This window comes from Conger conger, chromosome 1 (assembly GCF_963514075.1).
Source record: "Conger conger chromosome 1, fConCon1.1, whole genome shotgun sequence".
Lineage (NCBI taxonomy): Eukaryota > Metazoa > Chordata > Actinopteri > Anguilliformes > Congridae > Conger > Conger conger.
In genome coordinates this window covers 60,048,483-60,072,473 of record NC_083760.1, presented here as the reverse complement: position 1 = coordinate 60,072,473, position 23,991 = coordinate 60,048,483, and the positions used below count along the sequence as shown (strand labels likewise).

Sequence of the window (23,991 nt, the reverse complement as noted above, 5' to 3'; positions counted from 1 at the left end):
ATCTTATAAAATCTGCGTAGGCGTGTAAGCGATAGGCTATATTCGAATGCATTTCTTTAGACTGTTGACTATATAGGTTAACGTGCTTTTCAATGCGTCATGGGTAGTTCCACAAGCCCTACAGGGATATATTGAGATGGTAATTTCTGGAACCAGAAGTTGAATCCTTTCTGATGCAAGATGTGACGTTTAACTTAAAAGCATTTAGTTATCGTGCCTTTGATTTCGGTAGTTTGCTGCAGAAGCGATAAAGGCGAATTGTGAACGTTGATAACGATATTGTAATTCATTTGATCGGATTTCAAAATATTTTTTTGAATGTTGATCTGTGCAGGAGGACCATGACCTGGAAACAAGGGGCATTAAGCAAATTGATTAAATGTTTTCATTTAAAAACGGGAGAAGGTTTTAATATAGGACTAGGTAGGCCACAATAGCCCAAATGTTTCCCTAAAATGTAAACAATAATTCTATCTTGAGCAGTTAATAAACTGAAATATTGCTTTCATAAGAAAAAAATGGCTGAATATGATTAGGCTACATTTCAAGAAACGTCTCTGTAGGTCATTGTGCTTCGATCAAGTAGTCTAATAATTTGATGCAGTCGGACAAATAACCTAAATAAACACTTAGACTTAATTGTCCATGTTCGCCTTTCCCCTGTAGGGCATACACCAAAAACCTTGTAAACGAGTGTAGGCCTATGTGACTTGTGTTGCTTTTGCCGAATGGTGAAGACTATATTTAGATAGCCTACAGAATAATGCTAAAATATGACCCCGAGTCACCATACACCACCACATTACAGGAAGTTCCTGGTAACTGAAGAACCCCCTATAGAATGATTCCGGCCTTTTTGAGCGATGTTTTTTTCTTTATCTTGTAATACATGAAACAATTATACCAAGGGTCCACTTTTGACCTTATATCAACATTGGATGCTCGTAAACTCGTTTATTTCCTTCCTTTAAAAAACACTGAAACCTGCACAAAAGCAACGAAAAGTCGACGTCCATGACTCATTTAAATGAGTCACTTTTAAATTCTTTACATGTTAGCTAACATCCGTTGAGCAAGGTAGGCTAATGATAGCCTAACGACAATACATATATGAACAGCATTGTTGTCTTACGCCGTCAGCCATGGAGGGATGTGTAGCCTATTTGATTTGAAGCCCATTGTTTATCTCTGAATGCTTTTGCAAGATGACGGTTTTACATTAAGCGTGGTGACATTTTGCGTGGAAAATGTAACCAGTGGAAGGCGTTATCTGTACAGCTGTTCTAGTGGAAGTGCCTCGCGCCCTTTTGTGTGCTGCCTGCAGAGCGCGGCTGCTTCCGCTCAATTGCGACTTCCCCGAGAGCGAGCGCGCAGCATTAGCCTACACAGTAGCTGACAACGGGAGCCCTTGGACATCGATTAGGAAATTCGAACTACGAGGAAGAATAAATGCAACACTCCAGCTTGTCCCTCCTCCAGCTAAATACCCCCCTGCAAATGTAAATGTGTTTTTACAATTTGAAATGTGCCTTGAATTGGTTATCACTGGTGTGTGTCTGTGGAGAAATGTGATTTTGAGGTCTTTGAGACTTGGCTTTTCTGATACTGCTCAAGGTTTTTCATGATTTGAAATACAATTTTGTCCATATACCTTCGATTTCTTTTCAATTTTTTTCTATCAAAATTCCCGCATTTATTCAGTGTTTTCATTCGATATTACAGTTCAAACATATGATGCATCGATCATATGCTTGAATGTAAATTCATATCTAAAAGCATATAAAAACGAGTCAATTTGCAGCCGACAATGAGCATCACTTGGGTATTCGTGCATGGTAAACCATTAGCAGCCCGATTGGTTTATGCTGCCATCTAATGGTGAAAAAAGACTGCATATCTTATGGAAATGTTGAATCGAAGGACTTGTTTTAAAACGCAGTCAACCGGAAACATAGTTAGCCGAACAAAAGTGAAAACCTATTACAAAAATATAAATTAAATTTAAAAAAGTACTGATTTTCCGAAGTCAGGACCACTAGGTACTTGGGTGAAGAATCAGTTGGTTTTAGAGGGTAAGCTCATTCCTTATGAGCTGTAAAATATTCGTCTGCTTTCTTAAACAAAAGCATGTAGCTTATAAAATCTTACTGAATTAATTTAGGCTATGCAGTATTGGTATTACAATAGCACAGTAAAATTAGATTCTAGTAATTTCTTTATATACATGATATATATGTATTAATATGTCATTAACTGTGTTGCCTTTTCTTTCCCAGATGCTACAACTGTGGTGGCCTGGACCACCATGCCAAGGAGTGCAGCCTACCACCGCAGCCAAAGAAATGCCATTACTGCCAGAGTATTGCCCACATGGTGGCGCACTGCCCCCACAAGACTCTCACCCCTCCTCCACCCTCCTGCAGCTCTCAGGGAAGACTAGGCACAGACCTACAGGCCTCTACCTCCGCCTCCGCCCTCCCCCCTTACCCACAGGATCCCAGGGATGTGCATGGACGCTCATCACAGGAAGTCTCCCCGAACAGCAAGGCGTCCGGCTCCCCGGAAGATCCTGCACGGAAAGGGCCTTCGGTCCAGAAGAGGAAAAAGACCTGATCACCTTAATATCCGAAATATCACCTCACACCCATCTGTCCTTACCCGGCACCCAGCATCTACCTCATACCCACACAAGTACAGGGTGAAGAATCGCCCCATTACGTGCAGCTACAGCTCTCCGCTCTGACACAGAGAAGCCCGACACCGACTACTGTCTTAAAGACTGTGAATTTGTCTGAAAGAATCCAGGCAGTCACCGCAACGCTTCCTTGAGGATTTAGACGCACAATGATATGTTTTGTTTTTGACTTTTTTTTTTTTGTTGTTGTTTCTTTGTTTTTTGTGTTCGTTTTTTAACGTGTACCTCATCGTGGATTCAGCCATGTCACCTCCATTCCATAGGTTTTGCATTCCAAACGATCACATTGATAATTACTTTCCAAGTGATTTGGTTTCCATGCTCTAAGCTACTTCTTTTTTTTTCTTTTCTTTTTTTACTGTATTTTTTTATACTTGTCATTTCAGGCCTTCCCTCTTTGTAGGGCTAACCCAATCTGAACAAACCAAAGGATGCTTTGTATTTGGTACCTTCATCATGTGTGGCGAGGACCTAAGGAAGTGAAGGCCATTACTCACAGAGAACTCCTCCCAGCTCTGTGCCCTAATCACGGCAATTCCCCCTCCCTGCTCCTGTCCCCGTTCAGACTCCCAGAAAAATCTCCCAGATCACGCTGCTGGAATCCTGCACAGAAGAGTTGCCCTTCTTGCTGGGTTTCATGAGAAATCTGTCAAAACTTCAGAAACCCCGATGTCGAGGCGGATGTTCAAACAATGTTTGAGCATGTTTGTACTGGAAGTTCAAGTCTGGTCCTGTTGCAAATACAAACACAGCGAGCAAAGGATTGCGACCACCCCCTTTTCCCACAGAATCTCACCGGGCCATTCTCTCAGAATGGACGTTTACACCTAGCTTGTGTTATCATAGTTAACCAGTAATTAGCAGTGTAAAACAACTAATATTTGTGGCTAGTTTGATAGATTGAACTGCAAAAAGGAAAAAAAAGCCCATCTTTTATTAATATAGACACATGGGTGATTGGCTGTTAAGTAAAACTGTGTTGCAGTTGTAAATAATTAATTTAATTTCTGAATATATGTATATTAATATATCTACAAAAGTACTTTTAATTTTTAAGCATATCAGATGTACCGATATTTACATTTCTGTATTAGAGGGAGCACCGTTTCACATGCCTGAATTCGGTTGTCAGTAAGCAGTTTTACCAATGCACACTTTACCTCAGTTTCACCAACCAACAGCACATTTACCTCTATATGCCTTAAGCACATCCTTAAATTTTACTTGCCGATGTTCTACCTTTACCTCAGTCCAGCATTTGGGCCTATCACCTCAACCCATCGTGAATTTCTCTTCACATATACGTGACTAGCACACATTTATTGCCAACAGCGCACCTTTACCTGTTTACCAGGAAAATGACATGCTGCTGCTTGTGTTTTCAACAGTGAAGATTTGTGGAAATGAGGAATAACAAGGGTGTAGGTTCATATATGATGACACTTGAATTCTCTAAAGGTTTTCTCAAAAGCTTACCAATGATGTAAGAACTCTGCTCTGACGATATTGAATGTGAAACCTGCGTATCGAAAAGTGCGTCATCACAATATCAGAAGATGAACCACTTAAAAAAAAAAAAAAAAAAAAAAAAAAACTAATGTGTGTTGACAAATCAAATGACTTTTCCTTATATTATAATGTGATTGAAAAGACGACCAATTATTTTTGGTATAAGACTTGCAGTTCAGTTTTGAGATTCTATACCAAAGTTTATTGGCTTTGTTGAAGGAATGAAGTATATGGTAATCCCTGTTACTCACAAAAACAGACAGAATGCAGAATGTTCAACACTGAGATATTTTGTAATGCAGCTGTTGAATGTGTGTGTCCGCACGTTTGTGCGTGTGTGTGCATGAGTGCGTGTGTGCGTGCATGTGTTCGTAAGCGTTGTTTTCAATCCACAAGTGTTCAGCAAAATCACACAAATGACAGCACAAACCAAACACAATCCCTGACTGTGGCTTAGACATTTTTGTATGATGTATTTTTACCCACAATGCATCTCAGGATGAACTATTCTCAGGGAATTTACCAAAAAAAGTGTACTTTTTTCTTTTGGGAATCGTCTGCATACAGCTCTATGTACTCAAACAAAACATAGAATTAGTTTTTATCTATATATGTTTATGTACTGATATTAGTAACTACCTCTGAGTTATAGATAGTCATACATGATAATCAGATGACACTTTTTGTATTTTATTTCCTATAAGATTAACTGTAGAGTGGTGTTGTACCGAGCCTGCGTGCTTGATATCAGGGTCCCAGCTCCCCTGGTTTCTGTGTGGGCTCGAGAGATTTGATGACAATAATCTGTATTTTTTTTCTGTTTACAACAAAAGCCTACCTCATTTTTCTGTTCCGCTGTGTCCCAGCTCACCAGGCCTGCAGGGGCTCATTGGTCCAGTCCCATGTGTTTATCATGAGTGGAGTCTCCTTTCAAACTGTCGTTTCCCCTGACGACAACGGCCCTCATCCCGTTGTTGTTTAACACTGATGCCTGTTGTCATGGCTACTCATTGAGGAGGAGGAGGGGGAGGGGGGCCTCCGGTCATCCAGGGCCACACAGTCCAATGACGCTTTAAGATGCTTTAGACGATCTGCAGTCTCCTTAAATAACAAGGCTTGGGTTTTAGTCGACTACACCAGATGTAGTCAAGTCCAGGAAGGGCTCTGTGGTGTTGAAAGAGCAGGGAATGTACCTTTTCACCAGAGCACGTCTCCTGCTAAACACAGTCCGTTTCTGCTTTTGTCTTATAACTGTATTTGGACCAGACATATTTCTGTCTTTAAAATTCCCTTCAGCCTTTCAATAAATACCAATGTAATTATCCTTGGTGTGGGGCTTGCGAGTGGAATGTGTGCTCCCCTAGTGGTCAAAGAAAGGGTTCCTGAACTAGCAAACCATGAAGGCCTACAGACCTTTAGTCTTTGTCATGGTGATGTTCATTCAGCCATTCAGAGCTGACAGGGCCCAGTTTCTACAGAACCAGCTCCAGGTCCCTCTAGAACCCCTACAGAACTAGTTCCAGACCACTCTCTAGAACCTCTACAGAACTAGCTCCGGACCACTCTCTAGAACCACTGAGAGAACCTATGACCTCACGGGCCATGTCTGTGTCTCATCATGCCTGGTCCTGTTACAGTTGTTGAGCTGTCCTGTGGACAGCAGCATGCAGGACCTAGGTGGGGCCCAGGCAGTCAGCACCAGTACCTCTGCTTACAAGCTGTGACTGAAATGTCTTGCTCCTCCTGAAGTGTAACTGCAAAGGTCAACCATCCCAGCCATGTTTAAAATGAAGTATTGATGACCGACTATTGGTCTCCAGATCAGTATCAGTTTGAGGATGGTTAACTTGACTGTTTATTTCCACAGTATTAAGATTCCCCCCTCCAAACCAATTTGTTGAGATCTTGATTGGGACTAGAATGGTTGTGTTTCAGTGCCAGTTGATTGACAGCCACCGATAACCTTAAACGGTTGCATCAAACAAATTTCTCCTGTTTGAAAGAAAAGTGATGCTAATACAGTCAACCTCGGTTGACCTAGAACGTTCTTCGTCCAGTCATTAACCAGTCGAATGAACAAGGACCTCTGACTCTATTAGATGGAAAATATTAATTGAGTCAGATTTACAGAAGGGTTCTGATAGACCTAGTCCATGCCATGTGACCGTGCTCATATGATACTTTGTGTGAATTCATATGTGGAAAATTCAGCTCTGTACAGCGAGCTGTGATGCTGTGGGGGTCTGACCATTTGAGGTTTTCCTCAGGTTGGTCCCCGTCCTCCATCTTCCCGTCAGTGTTCCTTCGTGAAGAAGGTCACTTTGGTCACATGCAGCATGAGAACCTGACTAGAAGATACCAGTATTTAGTGGTGACACTTGTTTTTGTGGTTTATTCATACCCAAATGGAATGCACAGAGAAAAAATGGAATGTGTTATTAAAACATATTTATTTTTATTTTGCGGAGACGACTGAATTTTCATGAAATGGCAGACTTCCTCATGGATGAACACGCATCACTTGTTTACATGAAAAACAACAAACTACTCTCCAGTGAATTAATATCTTTATTTACATTTCTTTAAATTAATATAACTACTGATTTTTTTTTTCTTTCCTTTATTTGACAGAGGAACGCAGGGATACAGACTGAATCAAACCACCACTAGACGTTTGTACGAATGTAAAATAAGAGAAGGCCGCAATATCGCCAGGGCTACCTCATGGTTATACCTGTTTATTTAGATTTTTGTGTGTAAATGTGAACAGCTTGAAAACCGCCGCTAATGTCGCACGGCAGACCCTGTGCACTTATTGTGGTTGAGAATCAAACCTCGAGTCTGTTCCCACGTGTGAACGTACTTTGTTAGTCACGTGAGCTGTTACATGTCCTGTCTCAAGCGTTCAGAAACTGTCATGTGATGTATGTTTGGGACCAGTGTGAAGTGTTGAGGATCGGTGAATTCTGCCTCAGCCTCGCATTGGAATAAAGCACTGATTGCTTTTTTAAAAAAATAAATAAAAAGTTTATTTGCATATCACATATTTTATAACCTCAATGTAAGTGTATGGTCTTTTTTGTGTCTGTGAATCATGGACTTTGAGGTCTTAAGAAGTTTTACTTGATTGAAATTAAACCTATTATATTGGCAGTAACTCAGTGTCTGGATAGTTTTATGTCTTGCAAGAATTTGTCCGGTATACAACAGCAATTCTACTGCATTAAAAGTAAAGGTCACTTTCTGGAGTCTTATTTTAATGCTATTGTAAACATTCAGACAATCAATCAGTGATTAAGGACATTTTAGATGTGTAAATTTGACAACCCACTGGCTTTACAATAACTGGTTGTGGTTTAAAATAAAATAAAATAAAAACATCAAGTAACTCCAGTAAAAAACTTGACATATCTTTAAAACTCCAGAAAGTGGCCAATCCCTTTAACAACAGCTCAGACCATTGGTGCCATACCAGCTGGACTAGTTGTCAGGCTTCAGGAATGGGTGATCGTGAGTGGTCTCATTGCTAACAGGCCCAGCCATACGATATCGTAAAGCTTATACATAAATACTTATCACTGTCACAGCTTTCATAACCATAAATCACACTTTCAAGATCCAATCAGTTGTAGCGCACAAATGGCTGGCTTAGATTGTGATTAATGGCAGCAGTCAATAGACGGCACTGTAAATTAATAACAGAAAACCAATTGGCATTTTATTTATTTTTCACATTTCTTTCACTGCACACTAGTGTTCTATCCATCAACCATAGTGAAAAAGTGATTCTACACATCCGAGTTCCATGGTTTTGAAGCTGGATAAATCCTTGAGGAAAAAGGCTTTCTCTGGCTTCAAGAACATTCAAGTTTACATTCAAACTGCTATGTTTTAATAGGCAGTAAAGTAAATGTAATATCAGGAAAGTATGTGCAGGCTGCTAATCTAACATCAAGTGAAGAAAAATATAAAAGTGCACATAATGTGCAACTCCACAGACAAAGGCAACTTCTACTACATATGGGACTGGTTTCCCAGACAGAGATTAAGCCTAGTCCTATACTAAAACCTTTTTTCCATGGAGACCTTCATTGGGTTTTTCTATAAGAGTTGGAATGGGCCAGGTCTAGTAAACCAGCCCATGGTCTTTTAGGGAGCTAGAACACACAGAGAGACAATATAATCCAGTCTACCTTGCAGTTGAGAAACATCCCGTTCAAGCCCTAGGTTTTTTCAGATGATTCTGCTCAGGATCAATGCTCACATGTTTATGATATGGGTATGAATTGGCAAGTTGGTCTGGCTGAAAACAACTGCCAAATAATTGGGAATTGGTAATCAATGAAAACAAAATCTTACATTGCAAACAACAATCATATGTAGATGGCTATGTCTGAAAGGGTCTCTGAACTACTGTGTCCTCAAAATAAGTCTACTAGACATGCTGCTTACTTATATTAGTATACAGTGTGTTCCCAAATGCAGGCCATGAAATTTACCCAGGCAATATTAGTATATAGTGTACTTTAATACACGTACTGTGTTTACTATGTTTCGCTGAGTATATACGCGAGCAGACTTTTCAGGAAGTAAACCATACTTTTAGAGAGGAAGCGCCTTTTTATTACAAGGGCAGGCATCTTCGAAGATTGGAAGGTGGCTTGCGGATATGTTGTGCAGTCTGCAGTATGTTTAGTAGACAACACATTTTGAGGACACAGTTGTTTTGGACACATGCACACTCAGCAAAACCATGGAAATGCATACGTATAACATCAATACTACGTTTCATTGAGTCATTGAGTGTACTCAATTTAATTTGCAATAGTAAGCAAGTAAGCCGTTTTAGACATGGCCAAGGTCTACTGCAGTTCACTCATCATGTCCTATCTCCAGTAGTGCACATTTATTTAGGTTTACTATGTTTATTTACAATTTGTGACTCCATTTAGCAAGTATAAATAAACACTAAATTAGCATAAATTCACACCAATTAAACAGATGTGATGAACTGAACTGAAGTAGACTTTTCATTTTATTATGCAGTCAACATTTGTAAAATGCTAAATAACTGGTATTAAAAGACCAAGATTAATGCAAACAGGGGACTTACAAGCTCACTACAAAACCCTGTGCAATGCCTGCATTAAAAAAAGAGAAATAGATTCATTCAAGACACAGCAGCTTTAAGGTGTAGGGCAGGGATCATTAAATCACGGGGCTTATTCCGATCCCTTATTTCTCTCCTCTTTTTCCTTTTCTTGCCCCTTACTCCCCCCATTGGGAGAGGTTAGGAAAAGATTTTCAAAAATAAGTAAGGACGGGGAAATCGAGAAAACGCGATGGCAAAATGGTAAGGCAAATGGAATGTCCTTGCTCCTTCAAACGTAAGATCGAAGCCACTTCAGATACAGACGTGGCAAATGGGGAGAGGTGGATCTACAGGTCGATCATTTGTATGTCAGACCTTCCAAAAAATTACTTCCGCAAAGGATGCGCTGATGTTTTCTTGCTCAAAGGAAAGATTGGGAGTTCCTAACTTCTACTACTAGCTCCTAGAACAACATTTAAGTGATCGGAATATCCTTAAAGATGGTGGACCTCGATCGATGTTCAGGTCAGGAGCAAGTAAAAGATAAAAGATGAGAAAAATTAGATACTGGAGTGAGCCCATGGTCCTCGAGGGCTGAGAACTGCTTGTTCTCCACCTTCCCTTTACCCGGGAGTCCAGTGTGAGTCTGGCCAATCAGTCACACTAATGGTTCAGTGAATTACCTGGGTGAAAATAAAAACTGAGGGGGATTAAGGGCCAGATTTGAAGATTCCTGATGTTACATTACATTACATGTCATTTGGCTGACGCTTTTATCCAAAGCGACTTACAGATGATGTAGACATTGTCCACAGTACGACAATATCATATTAAAGGAGAAATGTGAAATTTCTGTATTTTAAACTTTATCTTGAAATACAGTGCTCATAGACATTTTCACATTTCCCTTGTCTCACACTCCCATAGCCCGTGGGAGTGTTGCTGGCAGGATACTGGCTACAGGATGCTGGTGAAATGATCGATGGGAATTGCATGACTGATTTATTATTAAGTGACTGGTTTTGCAGAATCTTACAGAATTGCAAAAAACATTTACTATCACAATACAAGGAGCAACATATGCATTACATAAAATGGTGTGAATTTTTCCTTCAATATGAATATTATAAATATGAATACTATATTATATGAATACAATATTGTGTGTAAAAGAGTACAGTAATAAACTCCCTTATATGTGAAAAAAAGCTGTTCCAGCAATCAGGAGCAGGTGGGTTAACTGAAACTCTAGTAGCAAGAATGTATTTATAAACCTCTTTTTTTCTCTATTACGCACTGTGTTGTCTTTACCTAATTATGACTAAGTGTTTTGTGTTCATGAGAATCAACACGCCAACACCAACCCGGGAATGCCCCATCCTGTTCAATGACAAGCTCTAATTAGCATCAGGGTTTTTCAGATCAGTTCAACATTACATTGTTTGCATCATTATGTAAATGTAAATATTTACGTGTGTACGCGTGGACCCATGCATGTGTGTGTGAGTGTGTGTGTGTGTGTGTACGCATGTACCGATGCACATGTGTGTGTGTGTGTGTGTACTGGGGTGGAGGTATTGACTGACAGTGAATGCAATCCTAAACCAACAACACAGAGTGAATATCTTATTACCCCAGAACAGAAATGTACCTTTAAGTGTAAAAGCACTTCTAACCCAATCTTGATTTTCCAATCTGGGGATTTCAGCAGGCATTTCTGAGGGGCTGGCCGGTTCAGGATGAGGTGGAAGGGTTGTAGGGGTACCCCTCTTTACAGGACTGTGTTAGGGGCAAACCCTATGCTTCAGGATGTGTCAGTGATTTTTAGGCCTTTTCCAGGTCTTCTGTGGACATCTTAGGGGCGGGGTTGTCAGTCAGGGAGTCAGGCTCAAAGACGTCGTCTTCTATGGTTTCCTCAATTGGCTTCATCTTCATTGCCTTTGTCGCAGGGGACTTTTCTGAAAAAGCAGCAAAAATCATCAGCTCCCGTGGCATACACAGTTATGTAAACACTCCTAATGCACGGCAGTTTCAGCCAGTCAAGGTTACAGATCAATGTATTGAGCAGTCAGAAACTGACTGTTGGTGGTGTGCCAGCTTGCTTGAGGTAAAACCTGTTTTGGCTCAAAACCACTGTGTGATAGGAGTGTCATTTCCATCTCTGGTGCAGAATACATTACCATACATTTTGGAATCTACAAGCATGATAATATCTGGTTAAAAACCAGACGGGCCACCACCTGCGTTCCCTTGAGAGAAAAATAAAAAAATACCCTGGAGCTCTTTTCTTTTCTTCCACATTTTAAGAAGAAACATTAGTTCCCTATGTCAATATTTCCTTTGTAAATTGTGCTCATAATATGGCTGACACAATTTGGCCGACATTCTCACAACATCATCAACACGCACCCAACCAGGCTGACACAGCACAATACAGCCAATGCAAAGAACATGGTAGATGTGCTCACAAGATGGCGGAAGTATAATTTGGCAGACATGCTCACAACATGGCCGACACACGCAACATGGCTGACATTCTCACTACAAGGGTGACACACAACATGGCCGCCATGTTTAAACATGACATAAACAGTCACACAAACTACTGCCCAGAAAAGACACAACATGATTGACATGGTCACTACAGAGCTACTACTCTGTGGCACAACGCAATGGTCATACAGGGCTAAGCTTTCACAAAGGTCAGATTTTATATTGTCGCCTTAGCAGCCCAGCTGAGATTGCTAAAAACCCATATGGCATGATTACTTTTTACATTAATTACATTACATTAATGGTATTTGGCAGACACTCTTATCCAGAGCGACGTACAGTTTATTAGACTAAGCAGGAGACAAGCCTCCCCTGGAGCAATGCAGGGTTAAGGGCCTTGCTCAAGGGCCCAACGGCTGTGTGGATCTTATTGTGGCTACACCGGGGATCAAAGCACCGACCTTGTGGGTCCCAGTCATGCACCTTAACCACTACGCTACAGGTGTATATTCTTATATTCTTTATAATTGAAATATTTTTTATAATCTCTGTCACCATTTTCTGTAGGCAAGAGGTTTTCTATTTATCATGTTACTGTGGCCCACACAGCCTCTAGCAGGCCCCAATGCTGACCCAGGGTCATATGGTTATCAGCCCCTGGCTTAAGGCATTTAAAAGGGATGGTCCCCGTTTTATCTGGAACAGATTTCAGGGCACAAATACAGATTGGCGTTGTGATAACCGAGCCCCACTGAACATTATGTTAGCGGTGCATTTTACCAGCAGGCAGGTTAGCAGGAGCTTGGACGACGGCACAGTGAAAGCAGGAAGGGGGATGTAAGCTGGGTTTATTTGGTGTTTCATCCAAGGTATGGTTGGTTGGTTGGTAGGTTGATAGGTTGGTTTTAATGTCAAACTTCAACTGTGAGTTTTAGAAGGAGGAAGAACGGGTGAGGTAGGAGAGGAGAGGAGGAAAACAGTCTTACGATTCCTCCCCTCTGTCAGGGGGCCTGCTGATAGGCCTGGCCACACACATTGGGCTGAAGCACTGCTGGAGGGGGACAGAAGGGGAGGGGACAGGTGTGGGAGGAAACAACGTCAGCATAACGTCAGCACAACGTTGACACAACCTCAGGAGACTATGAAGGACACCATTTAGTGCCTGTTAGAGGAGGAAGAGGAAGACTTCAGAAAGAACATTTCTCACCAATAACTGCTGGTCAGAGGGAGAAAGGATTGCCTATAGATAAAGACAGCCTGCAGCATTGTGGTGTATTCAGGCTTAACAGAGAGCACATAGGCAGCAGAAGCACTGCATATATCTGTTAAAGCAGTGCGGAGCCATGGTTAAGAGCAGTGATGTGGGGTGCTTATCAGGCTGCGGTGTGGAACACTGATCAGTGTGGAGCAGTGGTCAAGCAGACAGTGAGACATAAGACTGAGATACACTGGGCTCTGGAGCCAATGGGGTTCAGAACATGGTCGCCCTGGATCCAGGCACCTTACCTCAATCACTGTTTACGCAGGTTATAACTGTCAGCACTGTTAGTTGCCCTGTCCAAGGAGCAACCTCCATTTCTATGTTTGATTAGGAAACCTCTTTACCAAGAATTCCCATCATCTCTCTTACTGGAAAAAGGACTGGAAGCAGAAAACACCAAACAACCCATACTGGCAGGGAAGGATTCACACACAATTACATTGAGGAGCAGCAGTGAGAAAACAGGGGTTAAAGCAGAATCAGGTCAGTTTAATCACCAGGACCAATCAGGATGCTGCAGACTACAATCAATAAAAGTAAGAAAGTCAGGATCACTGATTCTAACTGGATCTCCCAAATGGCCAGCTCGATTTATCTTAATACCGGAAGTTCTGTCTCCTAGCCATTGTAGCTGAAACATTCCGGTTTGATCGCATCATATGAGATTTCATGGTGGGAGTTGTGGCCATGGACACCCATTTTCATGAATTTTCACAAACAGCAATAGCACAGCAGAAAAAACCCAGTTACTCAGATTGTTGGGTGGCTCATCTTGTTAAGGAGCTGTTCTATTACATGGATGGTCTGAATCCAGGTCATTCTAATGTCAAGTGTGACCCGCAACCCCAGGGCAATGCACGAATGGCTCTGGCACCCCCCACGGACAGCAGGGAGGCAACATCTTATTGTGAACCAGCGACACCTGCTGGTCAAACAGTGCCAAGTTCTTCTGTGGAGCCAAAGCGTCTTCCTCTGACTCATGTCTGTGCAAGTCAGACTACCAGCAGACTGCAGCCTGAGAAGAAGTGGCGGCCGACATTACGTGTATCAGGGGAGAGCACACTCTCCCAAATCTAAAATGGAGGTAGCAACGAGCACTGCAGAGTGAGCAAGATTTAGCCTTCCAAAAAGGAGAGAAAAAAAGGAAGGGAAAAAAGTCCTGTTACGGAGTAGAGAGGGTCAAAGGAATGTAAGAGCCGAGCTCCTGATTCCAATAGAGAGTGTGTGGCAGGCAGGGCATGGTGACAGGAGTGAGGTGTTGGGTGTGTCAGCTCCCTGGGAGGGGGACTCACGGAGCGAAGACCCGGAGCTTCCTCGCAGGAACTGGTTGAGGACGTCGTCCGTGTCGCTGGTGCTGGCCATGCTGTTCCTCATCTGCATCATGGACAGCTGAGAGCACAGACTCGGCTGCCGGTCCATCTTCTTCACTGCCTGCCATGCAAATACGCCATCATCATCATCCTCAGTATCTCACTGACAATCAGGCTCATTGTCCGCCCATTGTTCACTGTGTCACTAGATACAGTGGAAAGTCATTTGAAGGTCACAATAATTTTCCTCTGGAAGGTTTCCGCTGATTGGACTAGGACAAGAGTACTTCAGTAATAAATATACCTTCACCTCACTCTGCCTTCACAGTTCAAACTTCAAGACAAATGACAAATCTGCCTTTTGTCACATAGACATGTTATTCATTCAACATTATCACTGTGGTTTCCACACTGCAAAAAACACTTGTCTTAAGTGTTTTCTAGTAATAAGACATAAAATCTTATTTCTTTCTCTCAAGTAGGAAATAAAAGCTTGCTTTAAGCTACCGTTTGCTTGATAAGTGAAATTTTCTAACCCCATCTTGAAATGAGTAAAACTGTCTCACCTCATTGGCAATCTTTGTGTTATTTTGTAAAACAAACATACGAGACGTAAGATTCTAGCCAACTTATATTTTTGGTTTTGTTTTTTGCAGTGCATCTGACACTGAGTTCAGGCAGACTGTGGAAAGAGGTTTGGGAAAGAGGTCTGGCCTGATCAGGCATGCTTCATTTGTTAAGGAAAAAAGATCACCTTGTCACTCAGAGTAGGGTCGTTGAGGGAGTACAACTTGTTGGTGATGTCTTTGCCAATTAGGTATCTGAATACTTCATTCAGGAAGGAATCAGACTCCAGGAAGTATGTCAGTCTCTCTCTGGACCAGCACAGGAACTTGCAGTTTTCCTCGGCAGTGATGGTTACCTGGCGACAAGGAATCGTATGTCATCACAGTGACAAAAACATGAGATCATAGGATGGTCAGACCTCTAGTATGACAGGAGCGGCAGGATGACTGAGTGTATTTCACCTGTATTAGACTGAAGGAGCTGACTCCACCAATACTATGAGAACATAAGAAACAGGAGAGGAAACATGACACCCAGGGCAGGGTGGCAAATATACCTGGAACTGAGGTATCGGATACCGGGCATAATGTGGTACATTTTCCTGGAACTGACATATTGGATACCTGGCACAATGGGGAATTCTACCTGCAATTGTGGTATTGGTTATTGTAGACCACTAGAAATGGAAGGATGGTGTGCCAAGCAGAATGTAGCCATTTTACCTGGAACACATACAGAAGATATCAGGTTATTTTACCTGGAACTTCTCGCCCCTGTTCATCTGAGTGGATCTGAACTCGGGAGAGTCGACAAAGGCATTGCTATAGATGTTGTGGAGGAAATGGCCACGATACGACACCTTCATTCTGTCAGGGCCAAAGATGAGGCCATGGTTAAAACACTGTTCATCTCGATATAAATACAAACATATATATAAAATAATCTGATCACGCAGAACATGGAATAAAACAATACAATAGTGTATTCAAAATCAAGAAAAACATCTTTGTCTCAAACCTAATGGAGCTCACTGTATCAGCAATGATTTCATATGTAATGCAATCCAACCATGCCTGCTCCACATGACATATAAACCCATGGTCCTCTGGTCATTAGATCCATTGGGGTTGCACAGGTGAACTGAACCCTTTGCAGTGGCCATACATACACATGAGATGAGAATTCCACCACTGAAATCGCTCTGCAGATAAATTTGTGAAAATGGCACAGGTATGCGCAACCTGGCATGCACACATTCTGATTGGCTGATGCTGTCCCAAGGTGCCAGGTTATTGGATGCTGAGAGGGTGCAGTGGGCGGGACACAACATACTTTCCCTTGAGAAGGACGCTCAGGCGCTCGTCCACTGAGGTCTTGTCCTCAGCCGCGTACAACTGGCCCTTCTTCAGGGTCTGTATGGTGCAGAACTGCCCAGTCAGCCGCTGGAACATGTCCTCCCGCACATGCAAAGGCTCAAACATCCGCTTGTACATTGACTTCAGCTCCCTGTCAATCTTAATCTGGAAACAAGAAAGACGCCAGCATTCAGTTCTGGTAATTTAGGCTGGAATAGAGGCAAGAGCCCACTTGAGTGACTGGAAAAGATTTCTATTTAGTAAAATGCAAGTATTTTTATTTACTATAGCCAAAATTGTATGGACATATAAACAACAGACAACATTTATTTACCCTGTAAATGTATGGATAGACAAAATAATTTGAGGAACTGATGGACTCCTCCACATAGAAGTAGAGGACTAAGTTCCTGTATTATATGTGGAATGGTGTGGGCGCACTAAGTTCCTGTATTATATGTGGAATGGTGTGGGCACACTAAGTTCCTGTATTATATGTGGAATGGTGTGGGCGCACTAAGTTCCTGTATTATATGTGGAATGGTGTGGGCTCACCAAGTTCCTGTATTATATGTGGAATGGTGTGGGCGCACTAAGTTCCTGTACTGTATGTGGAACAGTGTGGGCTCACTAAGTTCCTGTATTGTATGTGGAACAGTGTGGGCTCACTAAGTTCCTGTATTGAATGTGGAACGGTGTAGGCTCACCGGTCTCCTTTTGTACAGCAAGTAGAAGAAATGCATGAAGTTGATGATGAGGAAAACTACATTCCAGATCATGATGTCCAGGGCGCATCTATACAGCGTCGCCCAGGCAATGAACAGGCAGCATCCTACAGGGACCAGAGCAGGAAGTGATGTATTCCAGTTAAAATAGCTCTGTGTCACATGACAAGCCATGAAGGCTTATTGGGAATTCCCCACTGGCAGCACAGAGGACACACACTGTAAACATTGGTTACACTGCCCTCTTGTGGACACAAATATACCATAGCAAAGAAACACTGACTGCATCACATAAAGAAATGATGGTAAAAAATATACCACATAACAGAAAGAGATTGATTCAGATAATAATGAATGAACAAATAGCAGCCCTGTTCATCTACATGCCATTGCTATGTAACTTCTGGGTCAGACCAATACAAATAATTTCAACTTCAAATTGAATAATGGCAATACTGAGAGAGCTAAAGAAATATGTTCTGTCTTTAACCCTTGTGTTGTCTTAACGCCACTATGTTTACCAGCAGAGAAAACCCCCTAAATGATCTTTTTTCAACTTGAAATTTGATGAAAAAGTTTGTGATGAGTGACAGGTTGTTTCTTCATGCAAAGTAGATTAGAAAAATAGAAATTCTATTAACCTGCTTTATTTTAGGGATTTAATGAGGGCGGGTCATTTTTGACCCTTAAGATAAGGGGAGTATACAGAATGTTACATAAGGGTTAAAATATATTTAAAATGTAGATTTTACAGAAATATGACAGTAGAATGTCCTGTATATGGAACAGTTTAAGAACATTCAACGAAGGGTTAAAATGTCCTTAAAATGTAGGTTTTACAGAAATATGACAGTAGAATGTCCTGTATGTGGAACAGTGTAAGAACAGACATTCAACCAAGGGTTAATCTGTCTTTAAAATGTAGGTTTTACAGAAGTATGACAGCAGAAAGGCAGCCTCCCTCCCTCTCCGCTCACCGGTCATGAACATGACGCGCAGCAGGATCATGTGCAGGCCCAGCGTGGTGGGGATGACCAGGCCCAGGGCCAGGAACAAGTTCCCCAGGTGGAAGAGCAGGTGGTGCGCCTCCTCCCACGCCTCACAGGAAGTGGCGTTCTGCGCCGCCTCGGGGACGTGGGTGGCGTTTGTGTCCAGGGACGCCATCATCGTCGTGTAAAACACGGTCGTGACCTCTGTGGGCGTCGCCATCCTAGAGCCAGTCGCACGGAATCACCTTGTGAGGCGTTTAGCGGACTGTTTTTTTAAAAAGGAGAGTAACAGTTTGTGTGTGTGTGTGTGTGTATTACAGAGATAAAGATTGCCAGTATCCTATGGCTTCCCTTATTCTTAAATAGGAGCAAATTTCTACTCTTTGAGTCCTATGAAGCCGTCTTTTACCTGAAAGGCAACACCCATGAACTGTAGGAAATGCAGTCGACCACTCTCATTCTTAGATATGTTTTGTCTGGTATCATGGTCTGATTGATGGTCCCCATTTTTAAAGGAAATGATGAATGAAAGATGATATATAAAAAAGTAATTGGTACATACATCTGGCCTCCTTTTACACAGGACAGAAAATACATAACTGGCACTGCTGAAGCAGTGCTGTTAGACCTGGGCCCTGGCAATGGAAAATCTCAAATGAATACATGTGGTGCAGACACAATACTTTTGAAATCCTGAAAATACTTTGATGACCTGAAAATTACAGCGATGCTGGCACTGAATGGATGGACAAAGAAGGTACTGAGGGCATTTAAGCAATTTTGAAAATTGTTATTGTAATACAAGTTTATTTTACATTCTAAACCTTGTAATCCCTTATAAAGCGTTGTGGTAGCAAGCTGGTTGCAGGAGCCATGTATTTCCTTCTAAAAGGACAATACAAGTTGGCATTTTGGTATACAAATAGCAAAAGGCTCTGACTATATACATGCTGAGAAAGAGAGCGGAGCACGGAGGCCCACTGCCTGGAGCAGGCCTGATTGCTGAGAGAGGACACAGATAGCTGCTCACACTACAGATAGCCGCTCACACTACAGATAGGGAGAGAGAGGTGGGGTGTGCAGAATCAGGCAGAGTGAGAAGGGGAGGAAATAGAAAAACAATAAGCAAGGATAACCGTAGGACATTGAGGAAAAACTAGGGGGTTTCATGAAAATTAATACCAAAGGAGTAACCAAAGATAATTCAATACAATAAAACAATTGCAAATCAGTTTTGTAAATGCACCAAAATGTTGTACCTACGTTGCGTCTTTTCTGTTCTCTTCTAAGTTGTTAAAAGTCCAATTTAAAAGCAAAACACAAGTTTAGCATGTAGGTTGCTCAAAAAAAAAAAACTTCGCCAGACAAACCTTATGAACGTTCATCAGATTGAACAGATTCAACATTCCGCGTAAATGTTTATAGAGTTGGAGCATGTAGGCCTACCTATTGGTCTTCTGTGTGATCCAGACTATTTTTTAAATATTATTTGACATTGCATTTTGAAAAATTAAACCAGTTACGCCAAATACGCATAGTTTTAGCATAAATCACAGAATAGAACGCTATGCGTACAATAGCCTACATTTGGATGCACAAGTGATGGTAAAACAGTTACTGAGAGGACGAGTCATGTTTCCTCTTTGTATAATTTTTTTTAAAGAGCTTTCTTGCGGCACTGTATTCTTTGGTTGTAGCCTAACCAACGTAGGACGCTCAGCCAAGACGTCTGTGAACTCATTGCACAGCACACAAACGTCCCAAAGATTTAGTAAAGAGGCATCACTAATTGTAATTTTACTATTATTAACATTCCGATGTAGCCTATGTCACCGATAATGCAACCAATATGACTATTATAAGCTACATGTAAACACCTATCAATAGTTTCAGAACCAAAAACACAAGCCTGCGTGACCTAATCGAGTACACTCAGATTCAATTAGTTACCTATGTTGACTTTAAAATGAATGGCAAAACTGAATCACGTTCATTAAAAAACTGTTAATAGTAACAATAAAATGAACTTAATTTCCGAACAACGGTAGGCTAATAATCCTGTATGTGTCTCGCGTATCCATATTTAAAGTAGGCTGTGCATCCAGATTATGTGAACTCGTGAAAAGAAAAAGAAAATACGTTAGCAGAATTAATAAACTAGCCGGCTAGCCTATTATGTCTTATCTAATAGCTGAGAGACCGATATTCGGCGGCAAGTTTCGTATTCAAATAATCATTTTTCCACGACCTTGCAGAATACGTTAATATGTTATTGAACTTACCTTTTAAACTAACGGTATGGCCCAAATAAAACGATAGACAAAGACGAAACAATTTTAAACAAAGTAGGCTACTGACAAAAATAAAGGAGCTATAAATGAAAATCCGTGAGAGTTGGGGGCTGTTCAACGTGAGAAGCGCATTCCATCGAGCTGACAGGCATCGACTAAAATGGGCAAGAGGCGAGAGAACAGCCGTCAACACCCCCGTCGTTCCTCATATGCACCCACATATGCCGCCACCAGGGGGAGACAAAGAATGGGTTTCGTTTTCAGATATTCATTATGTTTCGACAAAGAACCATTAAAACAAGACACACTTTGTGTAAAGAAAGCGTTCATACGTCTCATTTGCATGTTAAAGACAAATTTATTCACATCAATGCATGGTAAACATAATTAAGCTGAAATAAATCATCAAATGGCGTTAAAAAAAAGAATCAATTCTGAGTTCAAATAAATCAGTCACTCCATGCATTCAGGCACTATTTGTATTAACGTAGCACAGAGACTATGCACTTACGCCCGGTCGGTTTTATCTAACTTCTAGCCTAATAGGCCAATTATGTCCCTGACAGTCAGCTCTTATGAAGTCAAAATTAAATATCGGGTACTGAATCAATGTTTGTAATAACAATTTCCATTCCATTCCAACAAGGTCCATTTACATGAACAGCACATTTAAAAATCGTGTTTTGACAAATTCCTGTGTTCACCCCAAGCTTATTAACAAAGCATGTGCTGGGCTTCATTGAAAAGTAAATAAATAGTAAAAAGTTTCCTCAACATTTTTTTTTTACAAGCCATGGAGCCACATCTCGAAACACACAGCATCTCTGTCCGCGGATAGAAATACAATTTAACAAACAACATTTTGGTCATTTTCGTCTCCGGCATCCAGTGAAATGCACAATCCAGAACACGTGCACGTGCACGCCTCCCGAAATCAGAACCGCGGACAGCACCGCATAATGATGGTACCGCTGTAAGTTTTGTTTTTTTCAGTGAACCCATTAGCCTCACTTTCTATTTGTTTTGCTAAACTTAATGGCGACGAAATAATGCAATATGTAAAACTAAGAAAGACACAGCGAACCACAAAAGTACCTATCCTAACGTAAAGTTCAACAGTTCAAAAATAATAAACATTTATTGGATGGTGAAAATCTCCTAGGGGACGTAAAAAAAGAACAAAACGTTAGGCTTCGGCCGACTGGGCAGTGTCGGCCAAATAAAGTAAACATAATTGGACAATTCAAATCCAGGCAACAATCACAAAAATAACAAAATAAAACATTATCATAAATGGTCAACACCTTTTCCGGAAAAGGGTAATGGGATCTTCAAAATATGTTTCTTAAAACAAATATGTAAAACAACAAGCTTGGTTCTAAATATAACCCATACACGTTATACAGTAAACAAACACATCAAAGTGATTAAATTACAGATAACAGTAACACGAAGGTCAACATCAGGCGGATAAGTATTGTATAAGGATAAGGCCTGTAGTTATTACAAAGTACTCATATATTCAATAACACGTTTAGTAAATCAGAATATTTTGAAAGCACTATCTACCGATGTCTGCGCGACTGTCCTACACTTCGTCTTCGCTTTCCGTGGACTTGACAAGCTTATTTTGACACCGGAAGTGCGGGATCCCCAAAGATCACAGCATTCCAGGTTCAGTAGTGACATGAACACGCCACCAGTTGCTAAATAAAGACCCTGCGCTTGTGACAGATTGCTCCGTTCTAAATTTAAACTAACGCAGGCCACACTTCTATTTTGTTTTATTTTAGGTCGCTAACAGCGACGAAACAGGTCGATATATTTAGATTCTTAAGCCCTTGTGCAACTTATCAAAAGTACCACAAACAATATGCGCAAATTACAATGGCCTTGGTCTCATACCAATTTCCTCAAGACCCCATGAATGTGCAGCCAAGCTAGGAAAGGCCAATTTGGAATAGTCAAATTACCCGAGCTAAGTCTTAAGAATTTTTGTGAAGCGTACTGATACTTTTCACATCATGTGGAATTTGAAACCACTAATAGCACATTTCTCAATTTTAATTTTTTTCTTGCGCATGCAAACGTAGCCTATGGACTACATAAGAGGACACAAGAATGGATAGATTTGTGAAACATGTTTTGCTTGGTTGACGTCAATATGATATGAGCAAGAAAATGGTGGTACCATGACAAAACGGTAATGGTAAAGACCACAGTCCAGTGGACTGATCATGTCGTAGTCTGTACCGGAGTGGTTTGGCTGTGCTCTCCTTGGTGTTCCGGGACACTCAGAAATAACCCAGCCTGATCCAAATCAGGCCCCGGCACATGACAAAAACTGGGCAACCGAAGATCATAACGGAATCCGCGGTTGTCGAAAGCCTTGTCGTTCAGTGAGAACAGCTTTTCCGCGATATCATTCCTGACAATGAGGGCGAAAACCTTTGCAATGTATCGATGTTTGGCGAAGAGCAGATACAGCTTCTTGCGTCTCCAAGCAACGTATCTACAGGGGTTGTCGGCACGTAGTGTCACCTAAAAGAAAATATACAGAAAACGACTGTTTACTTTTTCCCCTGCACATCAAGCCACCTTCCCCAGAATGATGATTTGAAATGATAAAATATTATAACTACCGTTCTTTTCTCTGTATTTACTGGCGCCGTATTTTACTCAAAGTTAAGGCTATACGGATTCTGAAGGAAAAGTTTACGCGCTTAGGCGCATTGGCAACACACCTGAAAGACACCATCTTCAGACGGTCGCAGAGAATCCCACTCAGGAGAGTCTATAAACTGGAACGGATAAATGTTGTGCAAAAAGTCCCCGTTTACCGTCACCCGAATTCTGTAAGTGGTAAAAATCAGCCATTTATTAAGTCATTATATTACAGGCAACAGAACATTCAACTAGGCTAATATTTTAAAGAATATCGGTAATTATCTGAATTGACCACCGACCTTCCTGACAGAAGCACAGAAAGTTTATCAATTGCAGTTTTTCCTTCCATTGCAAAGTAGTGATCCTTTTCGATGGTGTGGATTTCCCCATCGGTGCAAGCCACTATCTTGCCGTACTGCGTGAGCGACACTCCCAGTCTTTTGAACATGTAGCCGTAGAGATCTTGGAGTTCCTTTTCAAACGTGACACTCCGAAGCCGATAGGCGACATGAACAATCTGCACCAAGCAGATCACAAAAAGGACAAAATTCCAAGAGAATGTGTCTGTGGTACAGGCATCCGACCAAGCCCATATTGAGGAGCAGAAGAACCCGAGCGCCAAGAAGAAAAACAGGTAAAGTAGCCCATAGAACCCACTGCCTCCCATGAAACCGAAAACTAAGAAAATATGGGCCAGGTAAAACACGGACCCCTCCGGAGTTTCTTTCCAGTCCGTGCAGAGTGGGTGCGTTCCCTCTTCCTCGCCCGTACTCAAGTTGGCACTGGGGAACTGGTACGGGGACTCCATTGTTGAGGACGACAAACTATTACTTTTTTGCCTTACAATAAGGGGTGACCCGACTCTCATACAGTAATGCCACTAGCCTACATAGTTTTCAGTGGGAATCCAATAATATGCTTAGTAATTTCTGAAACCACCGAGCAAAACATATGGGTTGAAACGTCATCCTCAGCCGAAAAAGTAATCGCGCGCACATGTCATCTTCTCTCAAAATATGATACGTGTGACGCCCAGC

General features: G+C 41.5%; 3 protein-coding genes across 7 annotated transcripts in view; 1 reads left to right on the top strand and 2 right to left on the bottom strand.

The window, feature by feature from the left end:
• Positions 1–2,613, top strand: part of LOC133108653 (protein lin-28 homolog B-like) — a 28,776-nt gene extending 26,163 nt beyond the window's left edge. Inside the window, exon 4 of the mRNA XM_061218287.1 lies at positions 2,277–2,613. Within this exon, the coding sequence (XP_061074271.1) occupies positions 2,277–2,613 (337 nt within the window). The remainder of the gene's footprint in view (positions 1–2,276) is intronic.
• Positions 2,614–6,688: 4,075 nt separating this feature from the next.
• bves (blood vessel epicardial substance) lies at positions 6,689–20,427 on the bottom strand. 5 transcript variants are annotated; one of them, XM_061218532.1, is made up of 9 exons: positions 20,279–20,427; positions 19,260–19,281; positions 17,985–18,217; positions 16,990–17,114; positions 16,260–16,447; positions 15,685–15,793; positions 15,115–15,282; positions 14,343–14,481; positions 6,689–11,254 (listed from the first exon to the last, which is right to left on the bottom strand). In XM_061218532.1, the coding sequence occupies exons 3-9, from the start codon at positions 18,214–18,216 to the stop codon at positions 11,121–11,123; spliced, it is 1,095 nt and encodes a 364-aa protein (XP_061074516.1). In that variant the 5' UTR covers position 18,217; positions 19,260–19,281; positions 20,279–20,427; the 3' UTR covers positions 6,689–11,120. The 5 variants fall into 5 exon arrangements, with proteins under 5 accessions (XP_061074516.1, XP_061074513.1, XP_061074514.1 ...); XM_061218533.1 differs by lacking the exons at positions 19,260–19,281; positions 20,279–20,427 and adding exons at positions 12,776–12,837; positions 18,406–18,455 and having other exon boundaries at positions 11,134–11,254; XM_061218529.1 differs by lacking the exons at positions 19,260–19,281; positions 20,279–20,427 and adding an exon at positions 18,406–18,455.
• A 211-nt stretch (positions 20,428–20,638) lies between these two features.
• On the bottom strand, positions 20,639–23,940 carry popdc3 (popeye domain containing 3). The gene is made up of 3 exons (XM_061261544.1): positions 23,254–23,940; positions 23,032–23,140; positions 20,639–22,828 (listed from the first exon to the last, which is right to left on the bottom strand). The coding sequence occupies exons 1-3, from the start codon at positions 23,820–23,822 to the stop codon at positions 22,523–22,525; spliced, it is 984 nt and encodes a 327-aa protein (XP_061117528.1). The 5' UTR covers positions 23,823–23,940; the 3' UTR covers positions 20,639–22,522.
• Positions 23,941–23,991: the final 51 nt, after the last annotated feature.